Raw genomic sequence first — 25000 nt, forward strand, 5'->3', positions numbered from 1 at the left:
TCGTCGAGGGTAATGACGTCCCAGTGTATTCTCCCTTCGTTATTTCAAGACTATCATTCGTCACCCCCTGTATGTATGCATGTATATACATGCATACATGCATTAATACATACATACATACATACATACATACATACATACATACATACATACATACATAAATACATATATACTTAGAGACGCCACGAAAAGGGTCGTAACGATCGCGGTGAAATCGATGTGTAGGAAAACGAGCGATTTCCGCGTCTGAGTCGTATTGTTTCTACTGCTGAAAGCAACATGGTTCATGCCACTTTGAAATCGATTGCATTCAACGAAAGAAAAAGAAGACGATGAGGAGGGAAGGAAGAAGGAAGAGAAGAAGGAGAAGAAAAACGAAGACGAAGACGAGGACGAAGACGAAGATGAAGATGAAGAAGAAGGTGATGGAAGAAAAGGAATAGGAGGAGTTGAAGTAGAAGAAGGAAGAAGAACGTGAACGAAGAGTTTTGTGCTATTTCAAGGTAATAACAATTTCAAGAAGTTTTATCCTACTAAAATCGAAAACCTTCGGGTTTGGAAGACCTTTGAAGAGGATATACAATAATAAAAAATTCAATTGATCGAACGAAGCTGACTCTCGTAAGGAAACAAAAAGGGAGATCGAACACAAAGAGAAAGAATATTGAAGGTAGATCGATCGATCGATCGATCGATCGATTGTAAAAACATCATCGAGGTGATGCACATTCCAAGTATCTGAAGTGGTAACACGGGTTACGTGCCGAGGATCAAACGTTAAAAGGGATCGATCGAGAACTTTAAAGATACTTTTTTCAAATATTTCGATATAGGATTCCACCGTTTAAGGTACCCATAAGCTTTTTGTTAAATGACACCTTAACGATGTTACAACGTCACCATGTTTATTGTCTTTTCTAAACTTACGATACACATACGAAATTTACGAAAGTTTTATATATATATATATATATATATATATATATATGTTTATTGATATAGTATAAATTATTTACTATTCCAATTGTGTATTATATTTAAGAAAAAATTTATAATATTACTATACTATATATACATATATATATATATATATGTGTGTGTATGTGTTAGATAGTATACTGGGTATACTAACCGTAAAATGACTATTATAGTCTTAACAATAATCCGATGTTTTGATGCTGGACCACCCGTAGTTCGCCATTAAAGTTGCAACGAGAGAGAGAAAGAGAGAGAGAAAGAAAGAGAGAAAAAGAGAGCGAGAGAGAGAGAGAGAGAGAGAGAGAAAGAGAGAGAGAACTATTTTCTGACCATTCGAAAGTCGAAATGGGTAGAAGAAGAAGGGCATAGGTATAGGTCCAGTAAAGGAATTAAGAATCTGAGAGTGAGGTGGTGTAATACGAAACCCCCTGGCGCCAGAACTCTCTAAGCCACCGTTCTAATAATATCCTATTGTGCTACCATTAGCTACCTAACTCCCCCAAGCATGTTACTTAACACATTACGAACGGATGACAATATACATCTAACATTTTCCAAGTATCAATCGGGGGCGATTAATTTTAATTCGATAATAATAATTGATATATTGTGGGATTAGAAAATTTCTTTTATTATTATTATTATTATTATTATCATTATTATTATTATTACTTTTTTTTTCTTTTTTTTTTTTTTTTATTTTTTTTCTTTTTTTTATTTTGATTGCTTTTTATTGTTAATGCGAACACAATTTTTAATTCGTTTTAATTGAAATAATAAAAGTGAAAATTTTGTGATGTGTCAAAAATGTAGATATTCGTTGTCTTATATATTATTCAATGGGATATATTATACTGTTATAATGTTTACGCTAAATGATACTAATTAATTCGTACGAATTGTACTGTTTTCTTTTTCTTTTTTCTTTTTTCTTTTTTTTTTTTTTTTGTTTAATCTCAATTATATCACGCTAATTAATATAATTTACTCATATGTTAATATAATAATAAGATTGTGATTATAATATATTAAACAAGTACATTCATTAAAGTAAACAAATATAAAGTATAATTATCTGTTAGCGTTTTGAATATTTATACTACGATATAACTATACTTAACTATATTGTACTAAACTGTATTACACTGTACTAAGTAATACATTATAACCTTTAATAGTATACAAATTTTTTGTTCCTCTCTTTTTCTTCCTCTTTCTTTATTTTTTTCTTTTTTTTCTTAAACAAGAACAAAAATTGACTTTACAAAAATTGGCAAACATTTATAATTAATATCGACAATATTTCTTTTCATCGAATAAAAAAGAAAAACATTTGATAATATTTATTCGTTCAGAAAGAAAAAAAGAAAAGAAAAGAAGAAAAAAAAAAAAGAAAAAGAAAAAGAAAAAGAATTTAACCGAGTTTAATTACTTGAGTAACTATTTATTTAAGTTACTCAAAATGATTGTAATAATAGTAATCACTACGATTATTTCTTCTAATTTTCTTTCCTTCTCTTTCTCTCTCTCTCTCTATCTCTCTCTCTCTCTCCCTCTTCTGTCTTCGCCTTATCACCGTGTAATCGTTTTCACGATTATTTTCCGACGAGCCCGTTAATCCGTTATATACAGGGTTAAAAAATGAAAAAAAATGGAAGAGCCGAGGAGAAAGAGCATCAGGCGATTCTTCTTCATTTTCCCCTATATTGTTCCCGCACACAATGGCAAAGCACTTTTGTACGCGGTCTCTCCTCTGTTAGAGCTCTCTCTCCCTCTCTCTCTCTCCTTTTTTGTTTTTTCTTTCTTTCCTCTCTTTTTCCTCGTCAACCACCCCTACACCCACCCCACCTTCGCCCTCGTCCGCCCCCCAGTTGTTTTCCGTTTTCGCTCTTTCATTTTTTTCTTTATACATATATATATATATATATATATATATATATATTTCGTTTTTCATTCCTTCGTTTCCTCTTTGTTTGTTATTTTTCTCTCCCCTCCTACCAACCCACCCATCCGCCCCATTTTTCTCTTTAGTTCTTTTTTTTTCCTCTCATTTCCTTTTTCATTTGTTTTTATTTATCTTTTGCTCTTTTTTTTTTTTTTTTTTTTTTTTTTTTTTTTTTTTTTCTTTTTTCTTTATATATATATATATATATATATATATATTTTTTTTTTTTTTTTTTTTTTTTTCTATCAAAACGAATTCAAATTCCACAGGCGTTACTTCCGAACGGGTAGCATGCGTACATTCATAACCATTGATTGATGGCTCGAACCGATTGATCGATCGACCGATCTGCATTTAACCGACTTCGTAATATCATGGCTCGCGTGAACTCGACATTTAAGACGATACATCGATCATTCTTCAATTCCGAGAACGTCATATCCTGGTGGATTCGCGAGAAGTAATATTTCATTCGAATGATTCTCGCGAATCTGTTCTACATATTCGCATATATACCTACTTATACATACACATACACATGCATGCTCATATGTGTATGTATATATGTATATGTATATATATATTTATATATATATATATCTATTTACATATAAGTATATTCTCGTATAAAGATCTATCTTTTGTTATACGTGTCTTTTTTTCCGTCCTTTTCTCTTTTATTTTTTTATTTATCAAAAGCTTCAAAAAAAAAAAAAGAAAAAAAAAGAAAAAAAGAATCAGGACAGTGGTCATAAATCGCGAGGTCATATTAGTAAAGTCGAATAATTTAAAAACGAGATTATTTCAGTTTTGATCCTGGTAATTATTAACAGAAATTGTATATGTACCTTGAAGGATAACATTGTTGAAAATAACGTTTTCCTTTCATTCCGAGTGAAATTCTCTCTCTCTCTCTCTCTCTCTCTCTCTCTCTCTCTCTCTCTCTCTCTCCCTCTCACTCTCTCTCTTTCTCTGTGAAAAAGAGAGACGAGGTGAGAGTATGAAAAATTCACCCCCTGGTATGAAACTGAACCGACAACGACGACTACGACGTGGAAAAGAGAAGCGAGAGGCAAAAAAAAAATCAATGGGGCGGGTTGGGAGCTAGAGGATTGGATAGGGAAGGGGTGGTGGCGGAGGAGAGCGGCGGGGGAATTTCAGGGGTCGAGAAGGAGGACGGAGGAGGGGGGGGGAGGGCCGCGCGGAGGTGTCGTGTGGGGAAACACAACGATTCCCTTATTTTATTTTATTTTTTTTCCTTTTTTCTTTTTTTCTTCCAGGGAAATCCGTACGGTCTGAAGGACGCTACGGGGATGGGGATGACGGCGGATATGGGTGCTGCATGGGGTACGGCCGCTCTTCAACCTGCTGCCACGGGTTACTACCCTTACGATCCGACCCTGGCCGCCTACGGGTAAGTTTATCACCAAGTTTCATGGTCTCTCGGCTCCATTAGATTAAACCACCACTTCGACTCTACTCTACTCTACTCTACTCTACTCTACTCTACTCTCTTTCTCTCTCTCTCTCTCTCTTTCTCTTTCTCTTTCTCTCTCTCTCTTTCTCTTTCTCTTTCCTCTTCCCTTCGATGCCATTCGCTTGCCGCCATTAAAACAAGAGTCACGATCTCTCTTACTCGACTATACCTATTTCGGTCTCGTGAACGCTTATCGTTATCGTGAATTCGTAATATCCTTTAGGACAATATGCCTTTTCAACGTTCTATCCCTCTTCAAATTATACCGCTTTTTATATCATTGACCATTCATGAATTTACCATTCATTTTTTTCGATCTTGTTCTTCTTATTTTCTTTTTGCTTCTTCTTCTGTTGGTTTTTATCTTTTTTTTTTTTTTTTTTTTTTTTTATTCATTTTCTCTCTCGTCGAATCGGTTTAACAGGGCGCATTAGTAGAACACAATGTATGATCGTATTTGAATAATATTCAGAGAAACGTTCCTTAGATTTTATAATATTTGATAATAATTGGATAAGAGTTTATTACAGATTAGATCTTTTCTTTTTTTTTTTATCGCCCTTTCCCTCCCCTCTTCCACCCTTTAAATTGCACATAATGTTTGTTCTGCGAAACAAGTTCATTTTTTAATTTTCTTCTTTTTTTTCTTGTTTTTTTTTTTTTTTTTTTAAATTGTCGTTCAATCTAATCGTTATATTTATCTAATATGTTTCATAATAATGATTAGATAAAAAAGAATTTATTGTCACATACATACATACATACACATACATTTATAATTTTTTTTATGTATTTTGATATTATAATTACTTTTATATTAGAAGAACAATATTTTCTATATTTTTTAAATACTATAGAAATCTTTCCAAAAGTATATTCATTTCAATCAGTTAAATTTAATTTCATGATTTATTATTTCGTTGATAGGAAATACGAATGAATTTATTGTCCATAATTTTTATACACGTTAGATTGTATTTTTATTAAAAATAAAATAATGAAATCTCAGAAACAAATCATTTAACTTTTACATATATATATATATATATATATATATATATATAACTTTTCATTAAAAAAAAAAAAAGAATAATGTGTCATTTAAATCTGTTAATGAAACAATGATGAAAAATTAGTTATACTGTTGTCATTGATTTTAAATCGATGAACGAAAGAAAGAATTAAAAAGCTACAAATATCTTTACACAATAACTCATAATTGCATTTAAATAAATCGTACCTACAAAAAAAAAAAACTCATTGTTATATATTTATTTTTTATTCAAAAAAAAAAAAAAAAAAAAAAAAGAAAAAAAAGAGAAGAAAAAGGAAAAAAGAAAGAGAAGAAAAAAGAAAAAAAAAAAAAAGATAAAAAAGAAACATGTCTATTTAATTAAAGAAGAAAGAAAGAATGAAATCTTATGAATGCGTCGTTCGAGCTTGTTAACGTAAGGAATGATTAAAAACTGGTTATATTTTTGTCATTAATTTTGAATTGATGAACGAAAGAAAGGATTTGAAAAGTACAGATATTCTCTGAGCCACACGTGAGACACGTCGTCGAGATTCCATCGAGTTAATCCATGGAGAAAAATGTGATGCGCTGAAGAAAGCCTGTTCCTTCTTCTCACTGAAGAGAGTTACGAGGGTGCTGTCAATTCGAGAACCCTCGCACTTCATCTTGCAGGAAAGTGGGATTATCGATGGCGAGAAAAGGGCGTCGCTTGTTAGTGCGATACCCAAAGCTCCCTGAAAGCTTCTTCTTTTTCTTCTTCATTTTCCTCTTCCCAATCTTCTTCTTCTTCTTCTTCTTCTTTTTTTCTTTTTACCACTTCTTTTTTTTTCTTCTTCTTCTTTTTCTTTTCCATTTTCCTCTTCGACAAACGATTCCTGCGATTAACTAATTTCGATGTTTACCAAGGTCGCCTCCGATTTCACGTCATAATCCTTCAAAATACTTCAGAAAAATGTCAAACCCCGAATTCGGGGGGGGGGGGGAAAGAAAAAAAGAAAAAAGAAGAATGGAAATATATTCCAGCTGAAAACTTAAACAAATATTTAATCCTTATCTCATCGAGAATATATAAATTAGATCATTCTCGCGAATTTTCACGTTGTCGTAATCCTTCAAAGTATTTCAAAGATGTGTCGAACTAAGAGAAAAAAAAATAAATAATAATAATAATAATAATAATAATAAAGAAAAGGAAACAATGGTGGAAAAATAGAAAAAGTGTACCTTGTCCAAAAATTGCAAAAAAATATTTACCCTTATCAATCCAAAAATATTACATATATATAACTTCAATTAGATATTGCAAGTATTAACGAGCCATAACATATTTATTATGAAATAATTCTTTATTATTAAAAGATGATAAATTATTTACGAAAAAAAAGAAATATATATATATATATAATTATTAAAAAATAATAAACTATTTGTGAAAAGAAAGAACAAATTGATAAACATTGTTCGAAAAATAAACAAAAATATGATTGATATGATAATAATAAATCCATATGAAATGAACTCCAAAAATCAAAGTCCATATAAACGAGTATTATTCGAAATTGAAGAAAATCCAAAAGTAGATCCTCGTAATAAGATCTCTCTTTCTACTCTGATATAAAAATACAAACAAGATAGATCCCTTCCCGAATAAAATAAAGTATGGTGACAGTGTGAACGAGTGTAAAGCGTAGAGAAAAAGAAAGATAGAGAGAGAGAGAGAGAGAGAGAGAGAGAGAGAGAGAGAGAGCAAGAGAGAGGGAGAGAGAGAGAAAGAAAGAGAAAAAAGAGAGAGAGAGAAAAAGAGAAAGAGAGATAGAAAAAGAAAGAAAGAGATACAACTATTTTGGAAGAGCATGTGCCTAACGCCGTTGACAAAATGACGTGCCTTAGAGATCTTCGTCAGGGATCTTAATTGGAAACACTTGGTGTGTAAACGATCTGCCCTCGTTTCTACACTTCCGTACTTTCAAATTCCAAAGTTCTTTTCGACTCTGGGACAAAACGATAACGGGCTAAGATTTTCAAAGGGAATATTATTTATTGTCATTATAGAAAATAGAGAAGAAGAAGAAGAAGAAGAAGTAGAAGAAGTAGAAGAAAAAACAAATAAGAAAAAGAAGAAGTAAAAAAAAGAAGAGAGAGAGAGAGAGAGAGAGAGAGAGAGATAGAGAGATAGAGAAACAAAATTTTAGAAGAAGAAGAAGAAGAAAAAAGAACATAAAGTAGAAATTTCTTTAATCGTTTCTGATTTAAAGAGAATAAAGAAAAGAACAATCCGTATCTGACAATTTTGAGAAAGGCGGAAGATATAGCATTGACATTTCCAAAGTATCTTGTCCCTCTTTTTACCATTCATCCTATCCCTCGGTGCTTTCTCGAAGGGAGCCACGGAGGCATAATGTGAAACGTTCGCTAAAATAAAAGATAGAAAAAGTTACATGAGAAAGAGAGGAAGACAGAGAAAGAAAGAAAGAAAGAAAGAAAGAAAGAAAGAAAGAAAGAAAGAAAGAAAGAAAGAAGGAAAGAAGGAAAGAATGAGTAAGAGATATATATATATATATAGAGAGAGAGAGAGAGAGAGAGAGGAAGATAGAGAGAAAGAAAGAGAAAACGTGCACGACGAAACGGCTACAAAATGGCTGTAGGCAGCCGAGTGGGCGTACATAATGGAGGCTTCCAGGTTGGTTATATAGTATATACGGGCACATCGCGAGCATAGGGAGAGCAGTAGGTCTCTCTCCGTAGGAGAGCGAGAGCGAGTGAGTTTATTGATTGGCTTCCTCCCAGGGTTGGCTCGCCCGTTCGCCAGGCCTCTCTCTCTCTCTCTCTTTCTCTCTGTTACTCACTCAGTTACTCACTTACTCTCTCTCTCTCTCACTCTCTCTCTCTCTCTCTCTCTCTATACTCCCTTTCTACTGCGCTCCCACCCATCTTCCACCTCCACCTTTCTGTCCTCTCTTTCTCTCTCTCACTCTCTCTCTCTCTCTCTCTCTTTACTCACCCACCTTCGTACCCTTGCTACTACGAAGCAGCTCCCACAGGTGCTTTACTTGCTTTGCTTAGCAACCCTCGTGTCCACACGAACCAACCCACACGTACCCCCGTATTACGCGCACAGGCTTTCCTACACTCGAGACACTACTCGTTCACCAGGTATCTATAACGTCTCGTGCACGGGAACACAGGGTAGACTTTGTTATATACCGAAAGTAAAGAGAGAGAGAGAAAGAGAGAAAGAGAGAGAGAGAGAGAGAGAGAGAGAGAGAGAGAAAGGAACTCCTGGAGTAGGCATTGTTTATCGTAGAAGCCACCCTCTCTCGCTCTCAAACCCTCTCTCTCTCTCTCTCTCTCTCTCTCTCTCTCTCTCTCTCTCTCTCTCTACTCTCTTCACTCGGAGAGGTCCGGAGCCTCTATTAATTTACTTGCGTAATAATACTACGACCCTTTCTCCTCTTCCTCTTACTCTTCCTCATCCTCATCCTCATCCTCATCCTCCTCCACCTCCTTCTCATCCTTCTCATACCATTTCCTCCTCAGTCACTCCACTCCCTCGATACGGTCTACGGTCTACTGCTCGTCACTTTGAAATGTCGCCGAGCTGTCTATTGTTCTACTGTCGGCATTCAAACTCCGCGGATTCAATGAAAATCATACATGTGGTGCCGACCCTCCATACGTACCACCCACTCACTCTCACACCCACACTAACCCGCCTCCCTCCCCTTCCCACCCAGTATCTCCCATACACATCTCAACCTCCCCATTTTCAACCTCCCCTGTCTTCCCACTACGCCCATAACCACCGAAAAAAAGGGCTCAGGCTCGATTACAAATCATTTTCCTCCCATTTTCCTTTTATTTCCATCTTCATTTCTTTTCTTTTCTTTTCTTTTCTTCCTATTTTTTCTTTTCTTTTTCCTTTACCTTTTTCATACTCGTTTTCAAACGACGTATTTTATATATTGTCACGGGCTAAACTATTCGTTCAATCTTCCCGTTCGAATCGTCGTCGATGTTTTATCAAATAGAAACGAACGAAGTGATTGCATTTGTCGTATCAATTGACATTGGTGATTAGAAAACGTTTAGATATTAAAATACAAAGTACAAATTTTGTAATGGATTTAAAATAAATTATAATATTTTCTTCTTACGTTCTTATATTAACGATAGAAAGATTATTAATAATAATGATTTTATATTCTATTAGATATATTTGAGATTAGAATTTGTTTAGATATTGACGAATGGATTTAATTGAAAATTTCAAAAATACAATTCACGTACATTATTTCTAATTCAATTCGTTTAGGTTTAAACAATATTTATAATAAAATATCAATAAAACGAAATATAAATTATTTATACCGATAATGATATATATATATATATATATATATATTTTAAATAATATTTATACTCGTTGATCAATAATAATATTAATTAACTATAGAAATGTATTAATTGTAGATATTATATCTTAAAGATTAATGATTTAGAATTGAAATGAATTTGATAGATTTATAATAAAGACAATCGTCAGATGAAAATCGAAGCTGTGGAAAATAAGGAAACTATCTACTATCCGACACGCCTATTTAATAAAAACGCCATTCTTCATAGGGATCCCTTATGGCCCTTCTTTCGACACACACACCCTCTCTCTCTCTCTCTCTCTCTTCGATTTAGCCGTTAGCGTAGAATGAAACCTCTTCGTCTCTTTCTTTTTTTTTCCACCCTCGCCTCGTCATTCTTCTGCACCCTCCTTGGACTCGGAACGACCGTTCACGTAGTACGAACGCATACGCGTGTACGTGCGTGTGTGCGCGTGCACGCGCGCGTGTGTTTGTGTGTGTGTGCAAAGCTTTGAATAAAAAATCACCGCAGAGTCCTATCGTTTCATATCGATTTAAAGACGATAGATCGGCGTAGATTCTATACTACGAATATATTAAATATTAATAAATTAATTACATTCATAGTTATATAATAAAAATATACAATCGTATTTCGCGATATTTTATATGGATATTTTTTGACGAATATAGAAATTCATTTTTTCTTTTCTTTTTTTTTTTTTTTGGAATCCAAACCATTTCCATTGTTATGAGCGAATTTAAAAATCGATTATTACTTTTTCCTGACTTTTCTCGGACTAATATTTTTTTTCTTTCTTCTTTCTTGTTTCTTTTTTTTTTTTGCTTTTTTTTTTTCTTTTCTTTCACAAATCCTAAAAAAACCGTAGGGGAGGTTTGGCTCGTGACGTTGCCAAGGGCTAACCATAAGCCTTAAAAAATCGCGAAAAAGTATAATTGGTTTTTAAAATCACCGTAGATACTTTTTTGACCGGTCTAATAATAATTATAACGTGTAATAACAATGCTTTGATATTATAATTGTATTTAAAATGATTTAGCGAGGACAATGATTATTTTCAATTGATTGCAGTTAAATTGACGTCATTTTAGGATCGGCCAGGTTTAATGAATATCTATAAATACATTTGTTGAGAACAAACGTAATTGATCCATGTGAATTCATTGGAATATCTTATTGTTGTTTGATATTTTTACTCGTATAAAGATAGAAACGACAAGAATTAAAAGGGATTGGCCCGGCGATATTATCTTCTCTCGTTCGATATCAATTGCAATTGACTTTCCTTAGAAATATCGAAGATTAATATATCATTCTATCATTCTGAAAAGGCCTTGTTATCACCGAGTTTCTCTTCATTGTCCGATAAGAATGGTTGATATTATTTTGAGATACGATAATAAAATGAATTCTTGTTATTATCAAATTGTCATACCCTAATAACAGGATTATAAGGTTCAAGAAAAGTAATATGACATCTTTATTGTAACAAATATAATGGCCCTCTTTTAGATCCATTTAATATACCTCATTATTACTTTTGGATTATATAAAAAGACAAGTGGTTGTTAAATGATTCGTCTTTAATTTTATCCGCGACACGATATTTCTTATTATTTGAAAATACTCGTTAAGTCAGTAATAATCATTATTATTTCATAATTTAAAATGTTCATGATCATGGTAATTCAATGATAAATATTATATATATATATATATATATATATATATATATATATTTATTTATTGGAACAAACAAAATGATTATTTATATTGATCCTTCGATATATCTTATTGTTTCTCATTGTAGAAAAAAAACATGATAAATAAATATATCTAAAATATTATTGCTTTAATAACAATAATTATACTGAATAAAATAATTTTCAAATCGATTGAATACAACGATATCTTTATTTGGATCAATTAATGATTATATACACTCATTAACATAATTTACGAATGAATAAAAGTGACGTCTTTATTAATTCAACTTTAAGGAATATTTTAAGTAATTATATTGAACAACATAATTTACGAATTTAATAAACATAATTTAATATATTTATTGAATCGATTTTAATGGATATATTTCAAGTAATTGTAACCGATTAATATAATCTTCGGATCAAATGAACACAATGACATCTTTATTTGAACAATCGTAATGGAAACATTTCAAATAATTATATCGAATAACAATGAATAAATATCGTAAAATCTTTACGGATTCAAATCTGACGGATACATTTCAAATAATTACAACCGGTTGACATAATTATCGAATCAAACAAATCCCATAACAATTTTTATTGAACTAACCATAACGGATACGCTATTAGATACTTCGATACTTTTAATTCTTAATTATCGTCATATAGATGATGACAAGAATAAGAATAAGAATAAGAATAAAAATAAGCAGAAGAAGTAGAAAAAATAGAAGAAGTAAAAGTAATGAATAACCGCAATGAACATATTTCAAATAATTATACTGAATAACAACGAATAAATACCGTAAAATCCTTAAGGATTCAAATCGAAATAATTAAAACTGTTTGACATAATTATCGAATCGAGCAAAACCTCATAACGATCTCCATTGAACCAACCGTAACGAATACGCTATCCGTTACGGTTGGTTAATGTATCCTTCGATACATATAATTCTTACTTAATTGTCATATGGATAATAACAAGAATAAGAATAAAAATAAGAATAAGAATAAGTAGAAGAAATAGAAGTAGAAGAAGTAGAAGTAGAGAGAAAGGAGAGAGAATTGGTGGTAACCGGAGGCTGTAGAGGTTGGTTAGTAGGGGGTAGTCGGTTGGTCGGTAGATTGGTAGGTAGGAAACGTTTGCACATCCGGGCCCGGGCGTAACTATTGAAGCTATACACACGGTCGGTCTCTCTCTCTCTCTCCGTCTCTCTCTGTCTCTCTCTCTCTCTACGAGCTCGGAGGACGTAATTACGCGCGTTCTGCCAATATTGGTTAACCTTTCGAGGTTGACGCCGCGATATGCAAAGCCCCTAATGAGTCGCTCGAGTGGCCCCGGTGTCTAGTATTATGCGTTCCTCCTTTAAACCTCCTCTCTCCTCTCTCTCTCTCTCTCTCTCGTTCCCTTACCCCTCCCCCGCTTCATCTACCACCCTCTTTCCCATCCCTACTCCTATACCTCAACCCCTTCCTTCCACCTCCTACCCGTTTGCTTCACATCGTTATTACCTACTACCGTACCGTACCGTACCGTACCGTATTCGACGATCCTCGTTCTCCCATTCCCCTCCTCATACCACCCCCTCTATTTCCTACCCCCTTTTACCTTACTGTACAACCCGTATTACAGGACTCTCGTATCGTCCAACGTTCTCGCGAACACCAAGCGTGCTTCGAAATTCACTCTCACATTTTCTCTCTCTCTCTCTCTCTCTCTCTCTCTTTCCCTTTATCTCTATCTATCTCTATCTCTCTTTATCTTTTTCTCTTTCTCTCTCTTTCTCTCTCGATACTCTGCAGAACTAGAATCTCCATACCTTAGGGATTTAATTAAATTCCGCGACAAATACTACATGGTATGACCTCGGAAAGACTCTTCCTTTGGCTTTTAGGATTTCCTAGCAACCCCTAACTAAAAGGTTCCTTATATAAGGAGGAGACCGTGTAAGGTCGAAGGTCTAAGATTTATGTCTAGAAGAATAATCTTGGTTTATGTTGGGGAAACTCTATGAGAAATGTCGTTAGACCTTGAAAGTCAAGAAGATAAAATTTATGCTTTTTTTTTTCTTCTTTCTCTCTCCCTCTCTCTCTCTCTCTCTCTCTCTCTCTGTCTATCTCTTCCTTTTTATTATATCTTTTCCGGAAAGAAAAAAGAGACACAGATAGACAGACAGAGTAAGAGAAAGAGAGAGAGAGAGAGAGAGAGAGAGAGAACGAGAGAGAAAAAGAAATAGAGAAATGACAATAACATGTTGCTGAGTTTTGCAATTTTCTATCGTCAATAAATAGTTTCCAATTCGATGTTCTTTCACTCGTCTGCATTGCACCTCTCTCTCTCTCTCTCTCTCTCTCTCTCTCTCTCTCTCTCACCATTCATTCGTTCGTTCATTCGTTCGTTCATTCGTTCGTTCGTTTGCTCGTTCTCGCATATGCGAGGCAATCGTGTCGATATATCCGAGCGATTCTCTCTCCGCACGCAACGGTAACACTTAGTATGTAAATGGCGCTGAGAGTCGTTCTCTCTCTCTCTCTCTCTCTCTCTCCCTCTCTCTCTCTCTCTCTTTCTCTTTCTGTGTGTATGTGCGCGTACGTTTGTATATGTGTGTGGATAATTGCACGACGACGTCACGAGGGCCACGTGGGAGGCAGTCGAAATTGCGCATAGCAATGAAGGCTCTCTCGTTCGTAGATTGCATCTACGAACGTTGAACAATGTCGTATTTTTTGGGAGCCCAGAAATGGCCGCTTATTTCGAATGAAAGAGAGAAAAAACGAGATAGATAGATAGATAAAGAGAGAGAGGGAGAGAGAGAGAGAGATGAATAGACAGAATACGCTTCGAATATCGAATTCGAACAATTTTACGATTGAAATATTTTTAAGTGACGTTCTATTCCTTTTTATTTTTTGTAATTTGATTTTAAATTCCCAATTAAATAATTTAAATTTAATTAAATACGAATTGGTCATTGGATGAGGGTGCACGGTAAAGTTTATCGAACAACGATCGTTTAAATTCTCTCTCTCTCTCTCTCTCTCTCTCTCTCTCTCTCTTATTTTTAATTTTTTCTCTTTTTTATTTATTTATTTATTTATTTTTTTTTTTTTATAATAAATTTCATACGACTTTTTAACACGATATACTTACATTAGTCGATTATATTCTTAAATCGAGAACAATGATAAGCACGAATTATCTGTTTAATGTATCTTGGATATAGTTAACAATTCTTTTGAAAGTAAAATAAAATAATAATAATAATAATAATAATAATAATAATAATAATGATAATAGAAAAAAGGAGGGAATTGTTAGGATCATACTTTCGAGTACGGACAATCGAATCGAAGATGACACCACTGACGTATGATACGTACGTAACAATCGAATTAACGATTGACGTGACGATAGACAAATGTTCATGTAGATTTAACGATAGGATTTCTTTCGATTACGTGTCTCTATTGTTATTTGTTATCGACAAAAGCATAAGGGGGAAAAAAAAGAAAAAAAAGAAATAAAGAAGAAGAAAAATTTTATTCGTTCGATTTAATGCATTGGAATATTATTTTATTAATACATCGTCGTCATACATGGTTACTTATTTGTTTACTTATATATCTCTCTGTTGTATTTTTTTTTTCTTTTTTTTTTTTTTTTTAATACGGACTAGATATACAAAGAAAATATAATAAATTCGTACCAATGACTATTTGTCAATTATCAAATATGACAGTGTCACTTACGTTACGTTTGTTATTTCCTATTTGTAAATTAATATAAGTACTTGTATCAATTACATGATAATTTTTGTTTACTTTTCAATTTTTCTAATGTCCTAATGTCAATTAACCTGTTAAATATTATTTCATATGATCTTTTACATTGTTACACATCTACGCGTTAATGTCAGTAATTTTTTTTTTTTTCTTTTTTTTTTGCAAAAACCTATACACAAATCGAACGAAAAATTTCTTGTTTCCAAATATTTTACTTCATTTTATTTTTCACCATTACACGTGATCATTTTAACGCGTGAATTTGAAATTTTTTTGGCAGAGATCAATCGAAAATCTTCAAATGATTTTTAAGGATCTAATCGCATTTATTCATAACTCATTAGTCCTATAGATTAGGATTGTAATTTTGTAGTATGAAATGGAGATTGGCTTGAAAAGTTTCGAACAAAAAAAAAGAACGATTCATCTTTAAAATTATCATGAAAAAAATTTTTGAATACTTTTTATATATGATCTTTAACAAAAACATTTCATAGATTGAAACTATAGGATAATTTATTGTCACACTTTATTCATCATACTTAATTATTATTAAAAACAATGTTTACAATTAATTAATTTGTTATAAAATTGAGATCCGATCGTCGTCGATGCTAATTAAGTCATTCATTAATCAAAATTCCGACGTTTATATAATTCGATAGAGATCGACATTTTTTGTTTATATTTAATTGCGAGTAAAAAAGAAAAAAAAGAAAAATATATATATATCATACGATATCTTATCGTCACATTTTACACGGGAGATTATTATTATTACAAGAGGAAAAAGAAAAAAAAAATAAATAAAAAAAAATAACCAAACAAATATCAATTAAATCAATTATTATAAAAATATAAAGGATCCTTATTGAACTTAATTTAAACGATGCCGATATTAATTCGACAAAAATCGAAATAAATGAAAATACACTATAATAACTACATACATAGATGAAATTCTCGTTATGAACGAAGTTCATAAATATTTTCAAATAACATCCACATAAAATCAAATATAACAGTTTCGCGTATGACCAAATCTCGATTAAATTTCAAAATATCGAAGCTTCGTCGTCATAGTCGTCATGGTCGTCATGGTCGTCATGATCGTCATGGTCGTCATGGTCGTCATGGTCGTCATGGTCGTCATGATCGTCATGGTCGTCATGATCGTCATGGTCGTCATGATCGTCATGGTCGTCATAGTCGTCGTCGTCGTATATATTTCGTGCGTACTCCGTCGCACTTCGCCGTTCAAACAAGAAGGATGATCGAAGGCAGAAAGTCGGTGTGGTTTTATTATTCTACGCGAAAGGTTTTCGTATCCTTAGCCAAACGTTTGTATCTTTATCTTATCCACCCTCTGTTATTCCAAGATCTCTGTCACCCTTCGTGCAAACAGTGGACGCGATTTTCAAGGAAAAAAAAAAAAAAAAAAAAAAGAAAAAAAAAAGAAAAAGGAAGAAGAATAGAAAAAAGAAAAAAAAAGAACAGAACGTAACATCCAACAGGGAATGGAACAGGAAAGTAGAGAGAAAATCGTCGAGACGAATGATCCTGTTCTTTTTCATTCTTTCTTTTATTCTTTCTTTCGTTGGACAGAATGACTAGAGAAAAATCGATCAATCGAAAGAAAGAGAGAAAGAGAGAAAGAGAAAAAGAGAGAAAACGATTAGATACGTTAGGAGTCTTTTTCTTTCAATGTTTCTAGCGAGATCGGTGAAGAGTAAAAGAGGAAATATAACTCTAGCGATCGTGGATAAATGGAGGAAGGGGACGAAGAGGAAGAAAAAAAATTGAAGAAGAAAGAAGAGAGAGAGAGAGAAAGAGAGAGAGAGAGAGAGAGAGGGTAGGAGATTTTATTGGCATGGAAGTAGAACTACTATCGGTGGCCGCCTTTCCCTTGTCCTGGGGAGTTTAATAGAGGGTGAAACGCACACTTCAGCTTTCGAAATCTTACGAACAATTTCTTCTCGAGAGTTTTCACATTCATTCCCTATCAATCTTCCATCGAAATAAAATCGTCATTCTTCGATTGACTAAAAAGAGTATTTCTAATGAAAAGAAAAAAAAAAAAAAAATAATAATAAGAAGAAGAAATGAAATAAAATAAAAAGGGTTCTCAATTGAGATTTAATCAGACCTTTTCTTTCTTTCTTTTTTTTCTTTCTTTGTTTCAATTATCGCATCACGGCTGATAAGAAAACCCGATTATAAATTTAAGATAATCTTTCGTAAATAAATTTGAGAATATCGTTGTTTGATATCATCAATATCGATTAAAAAAATGTCATGTCGTTCTTTGATCGACTTGAAAGGATTCTTAAAAAAAAAAAAAAAAAAAAAGAAAAAACAAAAAAGAAGAAAAAATAAAAAGAGAAAATTTTCCATTCATTTCGTCAGTATTTTTTTTATTAATATAATTACAAAATATTTTGTGAAATAAATAATCATTAAATACTATAATTGACGATTGATCATTATAATAGATGAATACTTCGATAGGTATTTTGTAATAAAATACAACTACGTAATATAAACGATAGCTTTGTATATAATTAATAATTAATTTGTCAAGATTTCTAAATTTATATTATATATCATTTAATTATATTTTTATTTTATTATATAATATATAATAATCTACAGAATTATATTTATTATATTTATATTATATTACATCTTCTATTATATTTATATTTATATCATACAATATTACATTTATCTGTAAAATTATAATTATTATTTATTACATTATATTTGTTATAAATAATTTCAAATATTTTAATTGATAACACTGATAGGTCTTTTTCTTTCTTGCATTAATCGTCGAAATACTGACCATTTATATATTACGTATATAATTATAAAAATAAAAAAAATACTAATCATTTATTCAGATAAAAAGAATCAAAAAAAAAAACAAAAGAAGAAAAAAGAAAAAGAAACAACGAAACAATGAAATTTCACTTTCGTTAATTGACTTTTTTCTGATCACATATTTCGAGAAACTCTATGATAGACATCACATTACATTGATCTGACATCAATATCAATATCGTTACAAATGAAATCGTCGTTTTCTTTTTTTTTTTTGACGATTGAAGAAATTCTAAAAAAAAAAAAAAAAAGAAAAACAAAAGAGAAAAGAAAACTAAAGAAGAAAAGAATTAAAGGACATCATTGAATTAAATCCAACATTCCTCTTTATTATTTTCTATCGATCAGATGCTACGATCAAATTGACAAATTTTCAAGATTCATTCGAAATAATACAAATTTTGGAAAAAAACTTCATTCCTCGTTTGGATTTATTTTCGATAAATAAATATTATTTCGATATATATATATATATATATATATGTGTGTGTACATGAAAAACGATACAATGATCAAACGTTTAGCTTTGGATTTAAGACATGAGAGAGAGAGAGAGAGAGAGAGAGAGCAGTACGGGAAGAAGAAAGATCTCATCGGGACATTTGTTACAGTCGACCCAGTTGGGGATCGGGCCCGATAAGAGGTGGGGAGACTGAGCGGGTGGAGAGTTAGGATGGAATAGGGGGTGGGTGAGGGAATGAGAAGAAGAAGGTTTGGGAAGAAGAAGAATCATAAAGAGTAGCGAAGAGAAAAGGTGGTAGTAGTAGTTTTCGTAGTAGAAAGAGAAGAGTAACATCTCCATTTGAATATAAGAAAGCGTGCCTCTCGTAAAAGAATCCTCTCTCTCTCTCTCACACACACTCTCTCTATCTATCTATCTCATTCTCTCTCTCTCTCTCTCTCTCTCTCTCTCTCTCTCTCTCTCTCTCTGTCTCTCTTTCGTTTTGGTAAAGCAGAGTTTGGAGAGTGTCTTCGTGGAAAGCATAACTGTTTTCAGAGGAGAGATTTCGAAGGTTGATAAGAAGAAGAAGAAGAAGGAGAAGAAGAAGGGGGGGGATGGGTATTCGAGTCCATACACTTAATAGATATACACGTGTAAATGTATATACGTATATATATATATACATACGTACAATACGTACGTACTTATATATGTATGTACATATGAATATATATATAAGTGTATTCATCTACATGGATAGGAATATAGATTATATATATATATATATATATATATATATATATATATATATATATATATATATATATATATGTATGTATGTATGTATGTATACATGTAGGTATGGATGTATAATTTTTATTCGTAATTTCGTGGACTCCTCATCTCCTTTCCTTCTTTCTATATTGTTTCCTTTTATTTATTTATTGTCTTTTTTTTATTTGTTTTGTTTTTTCTATTTTTTTCTTCCTATCCTTTTTTCAACATTCATTCTACGTTACGAGAGCTTCGTTACGGTACGAGCCCAAAATATCGTTTTTCGGGTTTTTGCCGACGTGTTTCTCACCGTAATACCACTACTATCATATAACACATGCAACCGGCCGTTCGTTTCACGAGCACGATAGATCGTCGATAGGTATTTTAGCCCTTAGTATATAATGGTTGCGATACATACATATGTATATATATATATATATATATATATATATATATATATATAGCTCTCTGTAACACACTCGCATCGCTTCCTCATGGGGGTTGGATAGTGAACTCGAGAGAGAGAGAGAGAGAGAGAGAGAGAGAGAGTAAGTGAGTGGGTGGGTGAGAGTAAGAGGGATGAGGTGAAGGAAGAGGAGGAGATCGATCGAATCGCCATTATGGCGAGCGCGTGAGCGAGCGCCGAGGGTGCTCGATGGAATCACGCCACCGTTGGGGGTTTATTCTCCGTATATATTTACCAGAGTATCAGCCTCGACCTCCTCAACCTCCTCTTATACCCTACCAACCTCCCACCCCTCGATAGGATGTCCTATCTCTCTCTTTCTCTCTCTCTCTCTCTCTCTCTCTCTTTCTCTCTTTCTCTCTTGAAAAGGGTCCGTCGAGTCGTGCGATGCCCGAGGGGAGAGGCTAACGCGTCTAGGAAAAGCCTACGGAATTTCACCGTCAAAATCTGCGGGGAATTCGCACCCCTCCAAAGTTACGCCACTTTTCCGCAACCTCCTCTTTCATCTATTGGATGTGTATGGGCACGTTTTTTTCTTCTCTTTTCTTTTTTTTTTTTTTTTTTCTTTGTATTAATAGAAAGAAAGTTATTGATATATATATATATATATATATATATATATATATATATATATATATTGTTTTTAGATTATTATTATTATTGAAAGATGGTGATTGTTTTTATTTTTATTATCTTTTCTTTTTATACGTATTTTTCATATTATCTATTCCATAGGACAAATATATATATATATATATATGTTCGTTATTACGTTATGGTATTTGTAAGATTTATATTATTTTTATTTTTGTGATTATTATTTTGTTTCTTTCATTTTTTATCCTAAAGAAAATTTTATATATACATATATATATATTATTACTTTATTATAATTTTAAGATTGTCATCATTATTATTTCCATTTTTTAAATTCAATTTTCTCATTTAATATAATATTTTCCTTATAGGAAACAAGTATACATACGTGTAGCATTGAATTATTATTTCTATTATTATTATTATTATTATTGTTATTTTCGATCTTCCAATAATATTCTTAATCTTAAATAAAAGAAAAAAAAAACAAGACGAAGAATAAACAAATGTATATATTATTACATTATTATTATTGACATATTTTTCCCTTAATATTCTCGATCTTTAAAAGAAAAATAACATTTATACACATAGACACACGCATAATCACACACACACACACATATTGCATACGCATGTATGGTAGTGTACATATATTTATATAGTACACTACATTATCATAACTATTTATATTTTTCGACCTTACATTCCTGATCGTAAAAGAAGGATAAAATATATTTACAGATATGGTGCGGGTTACGATCTTGCAGCACGACGAAAGAACGCTACGAGGGAATCGACGGCGACCTTGAAAGCTTGGCTGAATGAGCACAAAAAAAATCCTTACCCGACTAAGGGCGAAAAAATAATGCTGGCTATTATTACAAAAATGACATTGACGCAAGTATCAACATGGTTTGCGAATGCACGAAGACGTTTGAAGAAAGAAAATAAAATGACATGGGAACCGAAAAATAAGACCGACGACGATGATGACGCGGTACTTACGGATTCGGAAGATAACAAGGAAAAGGATGATCTTGCGAATGATAATCGTGGTGACAGGGTCGGCGAGGACGCGAGGAGAGGTCTCGACGATAACGGTAAGACAACCTATTAATATTTTATTTTATGAATATGAATACTTTAATAACCGCCATATTTGAATTATACGAGATAATGAATTTCATGGAAGAAGCTTTTGATTTTTTTCTCTCGATACCTCGATCGATCCGTCGAAACATTGAAATTGTTATTCTCAAGATCGTATCCATCGATACGAACGATTAATCCAAGGTTGAATCGAGAAATAGTCCATGAATCATTTTCTCGTATACTCGCGTATACGTACACTATACCGTACACTATGATTAACCGAGATGTTTCAATACGTTTTTCCCCCATTAATAGTCAATCGAACGCGATTAATTGTGCGATTATAATAGACAACATTGACGTTTCATAATTGATTACGAATTATATAAGATGGACCTATGAAGAATTTCTAAGCTCGTAATTATTACAATCTGGTCGAAAAAAGAATAGAAATTAATTTCCAAAAAAAAGATCACGGAAAATAAAAAGAAAAGAGAGAGAGAGAGAGAGAAAGATAATCGATCGATTTAAAATCATCCATGAGTTTATGGACCACCCAGTATTTGAATATCGAAATATTATTTGATCCGTGTATCAAGTCAGATTTAATTGTACGAAATCATTAATCACGATTGAAGTTAAAATCAATCAACACGGTGAATCGGTTTAATCGAATGAATCGTTTTGAGAGAAAAAAAAAAAAATTAGGGTTGTTGGATATCATCGTTGAGAGGGATTTATCGGGATGGGGGGAGGGGGGTTTGATAGACGTAGACATTAGGTATATCAATGTCCGCCATAGTTGACGTAAAAAAGCTGACGAAAGAAAATGGATACACCATAGCCAAGGGATGATATTCCCATGGGTATTCGCAATTGTGCGATTAAATGAACGTTTCAGAGCGAGAGAAAGAGAGAGAGAGAGAGAGAGAGAGAGAGAGAGAGAGAGAGAGAGAAAGAAAGAGAATCAAAAATAGTTCGATTCTTTAAGATTCTTCAATCCCATGAGTTTCTAATTTCAAACAAAAACTCTCGTTTATCTTATACAACGATAAGAGAGAGAGAGAGAGAGAGAGAGAGAGAGAGAGAGAGAGAAGGAGAGCAAACATTGAGATGCAATGAATGACTTAATTAACTTGAACAACTTGAACGTGTTCGTTTAACATGATACGAAAATTCGACTTTTCGAAGATGAACTATCACTCGAATTCAACGTTTCGCGTGCGAGACTCGAAAGGACGACCGTTATATCATTTTGAATTAGCATTTCTTGAACGAGAAGTGAGAGAGAGAGAGAGAGAGAGAGAGAGAGAGAGAGAGAGAGAGAGAGAGCATTTCTCTTTACGAGGAGAACTCTAGCGATCTTTAGTTCAAGACGGAATGTCGGTAGCGTGTTTACCTCGCGTGACTAGTTTCCCTGATATCGAGTGCCCATCGGTCGACGTTTCAGATATTGCGCAAGCATCCATTCCGTTCCACAATGAACCAAACTGTACGACCTCACCCTACATGGATATAGACTCTGAGCGAGAAACTGTTCTCTCTCTCTCTCTCTCTCTCTCTCTCTCTCTCTCTCTCTCTCTGTCTCTGTCTCTCTCTCTCTGTCTCTGTCTTTCTCTTTTTATCTCTCTCTGTCTCTTTTTGAAGTAGATCGAGTACGAGATTCAAGAAGGAGCTTGAAGCTATATTCTGAATCTGTAAACGGGATCATTCTCTTCCTTAGATGGCAGAACGTCTCTTTCAAATCCCAGTGATACCTACGACTATTTCGAGTAAGGTACTTAGATACGATTGGAACGTTTCTATATATTCATAGACGCCGATCACTACTTCGATCAAAGTCCTTACCTTCTACCCAATTCCCTCCTCCCCCCCCCCGCACCTCCCTCCCACCGCTTCCCCACGCTCTTTTCTTTTTTTTTCCTCTTTTTTTTTTATCTTCCTTAATTCTTTTTTTCCCCCCTTTTTCCCCTTTTTAACCCCAACAGAGTACAGGCAATCGATCTATAGCCACGATCTGTCCATTTCGATTACTTAATTAGTTTTGAATATATATATATATATAGACCGTATAATTGGGGATAGTTAGGGCAAAAGGAAAAACGGGAAGCGAATGAGCAGGGGGAATGTCAGAGGAAGAAAGGGTTGGAGGGATAAAAAAAAAAAAAGAAAAAAGAGAAAAAAAAATCTTGTGATCGTAATCGCACGATCGCTAATTACAATGTCCAGTTAATTGCATAAGAAAGAAACCAGTGATAGCTATAAATTTTCTAATCCTAAACGGACTATAATCCGAGTCACGAAATGTTACAAATTCCATTCCATGACCCTTCTCTATTCCCTCGTGTGCTCGTTTACCTTTTTTCCTTTTCTTCTTCTTCTTCTTCCTTCTCTTTCTATTTCTAATTTCTTCTTACACGTACGACCTACTCCGACAAGAAAGAACCTTTACCCTCCTTCTAGTCTCTTCCTCTCTCTCTCTCTCTCTCTCTCTCTCTCTCTCTCTTTCTCTCTTTTATCTGGTACGCTATAAATCTCATCTCTCAGGGTCTAACATTGTTTGAGTATATATAGTCCCTCATTCTCATCCACATCCTCATCCTCATTCTCGGTGCCCCGCGAAAGCTTGTGTTGGGTTAGACGATTCGCGGGAGTCCAGTGTTGGAACAGGACGTGGCTCTCTATATCGTGGGGGCGGACATAATAGTTCACATGTGGGTAAACACAGTGACGGGTTGCGGGTTGCCGCGCAAAGAGATTAATGGCCTTCGGTTTGGTCATCCCCTCTCTCTCTCTCTCTCACTCTATTCCTCTCTACCCTATGGTGGAAGCGAACGGGCCGTGCGTTAACGTACTCCGGGTATCGTCGTCGTCCTCATCGTCCTTTACGTCCTCGTCCTCGTCCTCGTCCTCGTCGTCGTCGTCGTCGTCGTCGTCGTCGTCGTCGTCGTCGTCATCGTACGTAGAGGCTACGAGAGCCGCCGGCCTTTGCGCGTGAGCGCGTTAACATTCACATGCGAATACTGTACACGTATATTCACCTAAGCACCAGTCAGGCTCCGTTCCAGAGGAGATTCCGTTGGTGAAGTTTCGTTGTGTTGGTACGCGAGGGTGCGGCCAGGCTGAGTAGCCATCCATAGGAGCATATATGCTACGTGCCACAAGCTCTCTGTATCTATATGCTATATGTCTATATATAGTATATATGTAAGCTTCTATATATACCTTATATATATATATATATATATATATATATATATATATATGTGGATATACATGGGACAGGAGTGGTACGAGGTACGGTGATGTATCGGCGCCCGCGGCGAGACGAATGGTACGGACCCTCCTATGGCCACCATTACCCCACCGCACATTGGCCAATATCGGCTCTCCTGCTGTCCTTCTCTCTAACTCTCTCTATCTCTCTCTCTCTCTCTCTCTCTCTGTCTC

At 33.8% G+C, this 25000-nt stretch overlaps 1 protein-coding gene across 2 annotated transcripts in view; it reads left to right on the forward strand.

Annotated features, from left to right (window-relative positions):
* Positions 1-25000, forward strand: part of LOC124428351 (homeobox protein araucan-like) — a 136624-nt gene that overhangs the window by 90465 nt on the left and 21159 nt on the right. For both annotated transcript variants that reach the window (XM_046972293.1, XM_046972294.1), the window contains exons 3-4: positions 4204-4337; positions 21200-21558. In XM_046972293.1, the coding sequence (XP_046828249.1) occupies positions 4204-4337; positions 21200-21558 (493 nt within the window). The remainder of the gene's footprint in view (positions 1-4203; positions 4338-21199; positions 21559-25000) is intronic.

Source organism: Vespa crabro, chromosome 12 (assembly GCF_910589235.1).
Source record: "Vespa crabro chromosome 12, iyVesCrab1.2, whole genome shotgun sequence".
Classification (NCBI taxonomy): domain Eukaryota; kingdom Metazoa; phylum Arthropoda; class Insecta; order Hymenoptera; family Vespidae; genus Vespa; species Vespa crabro.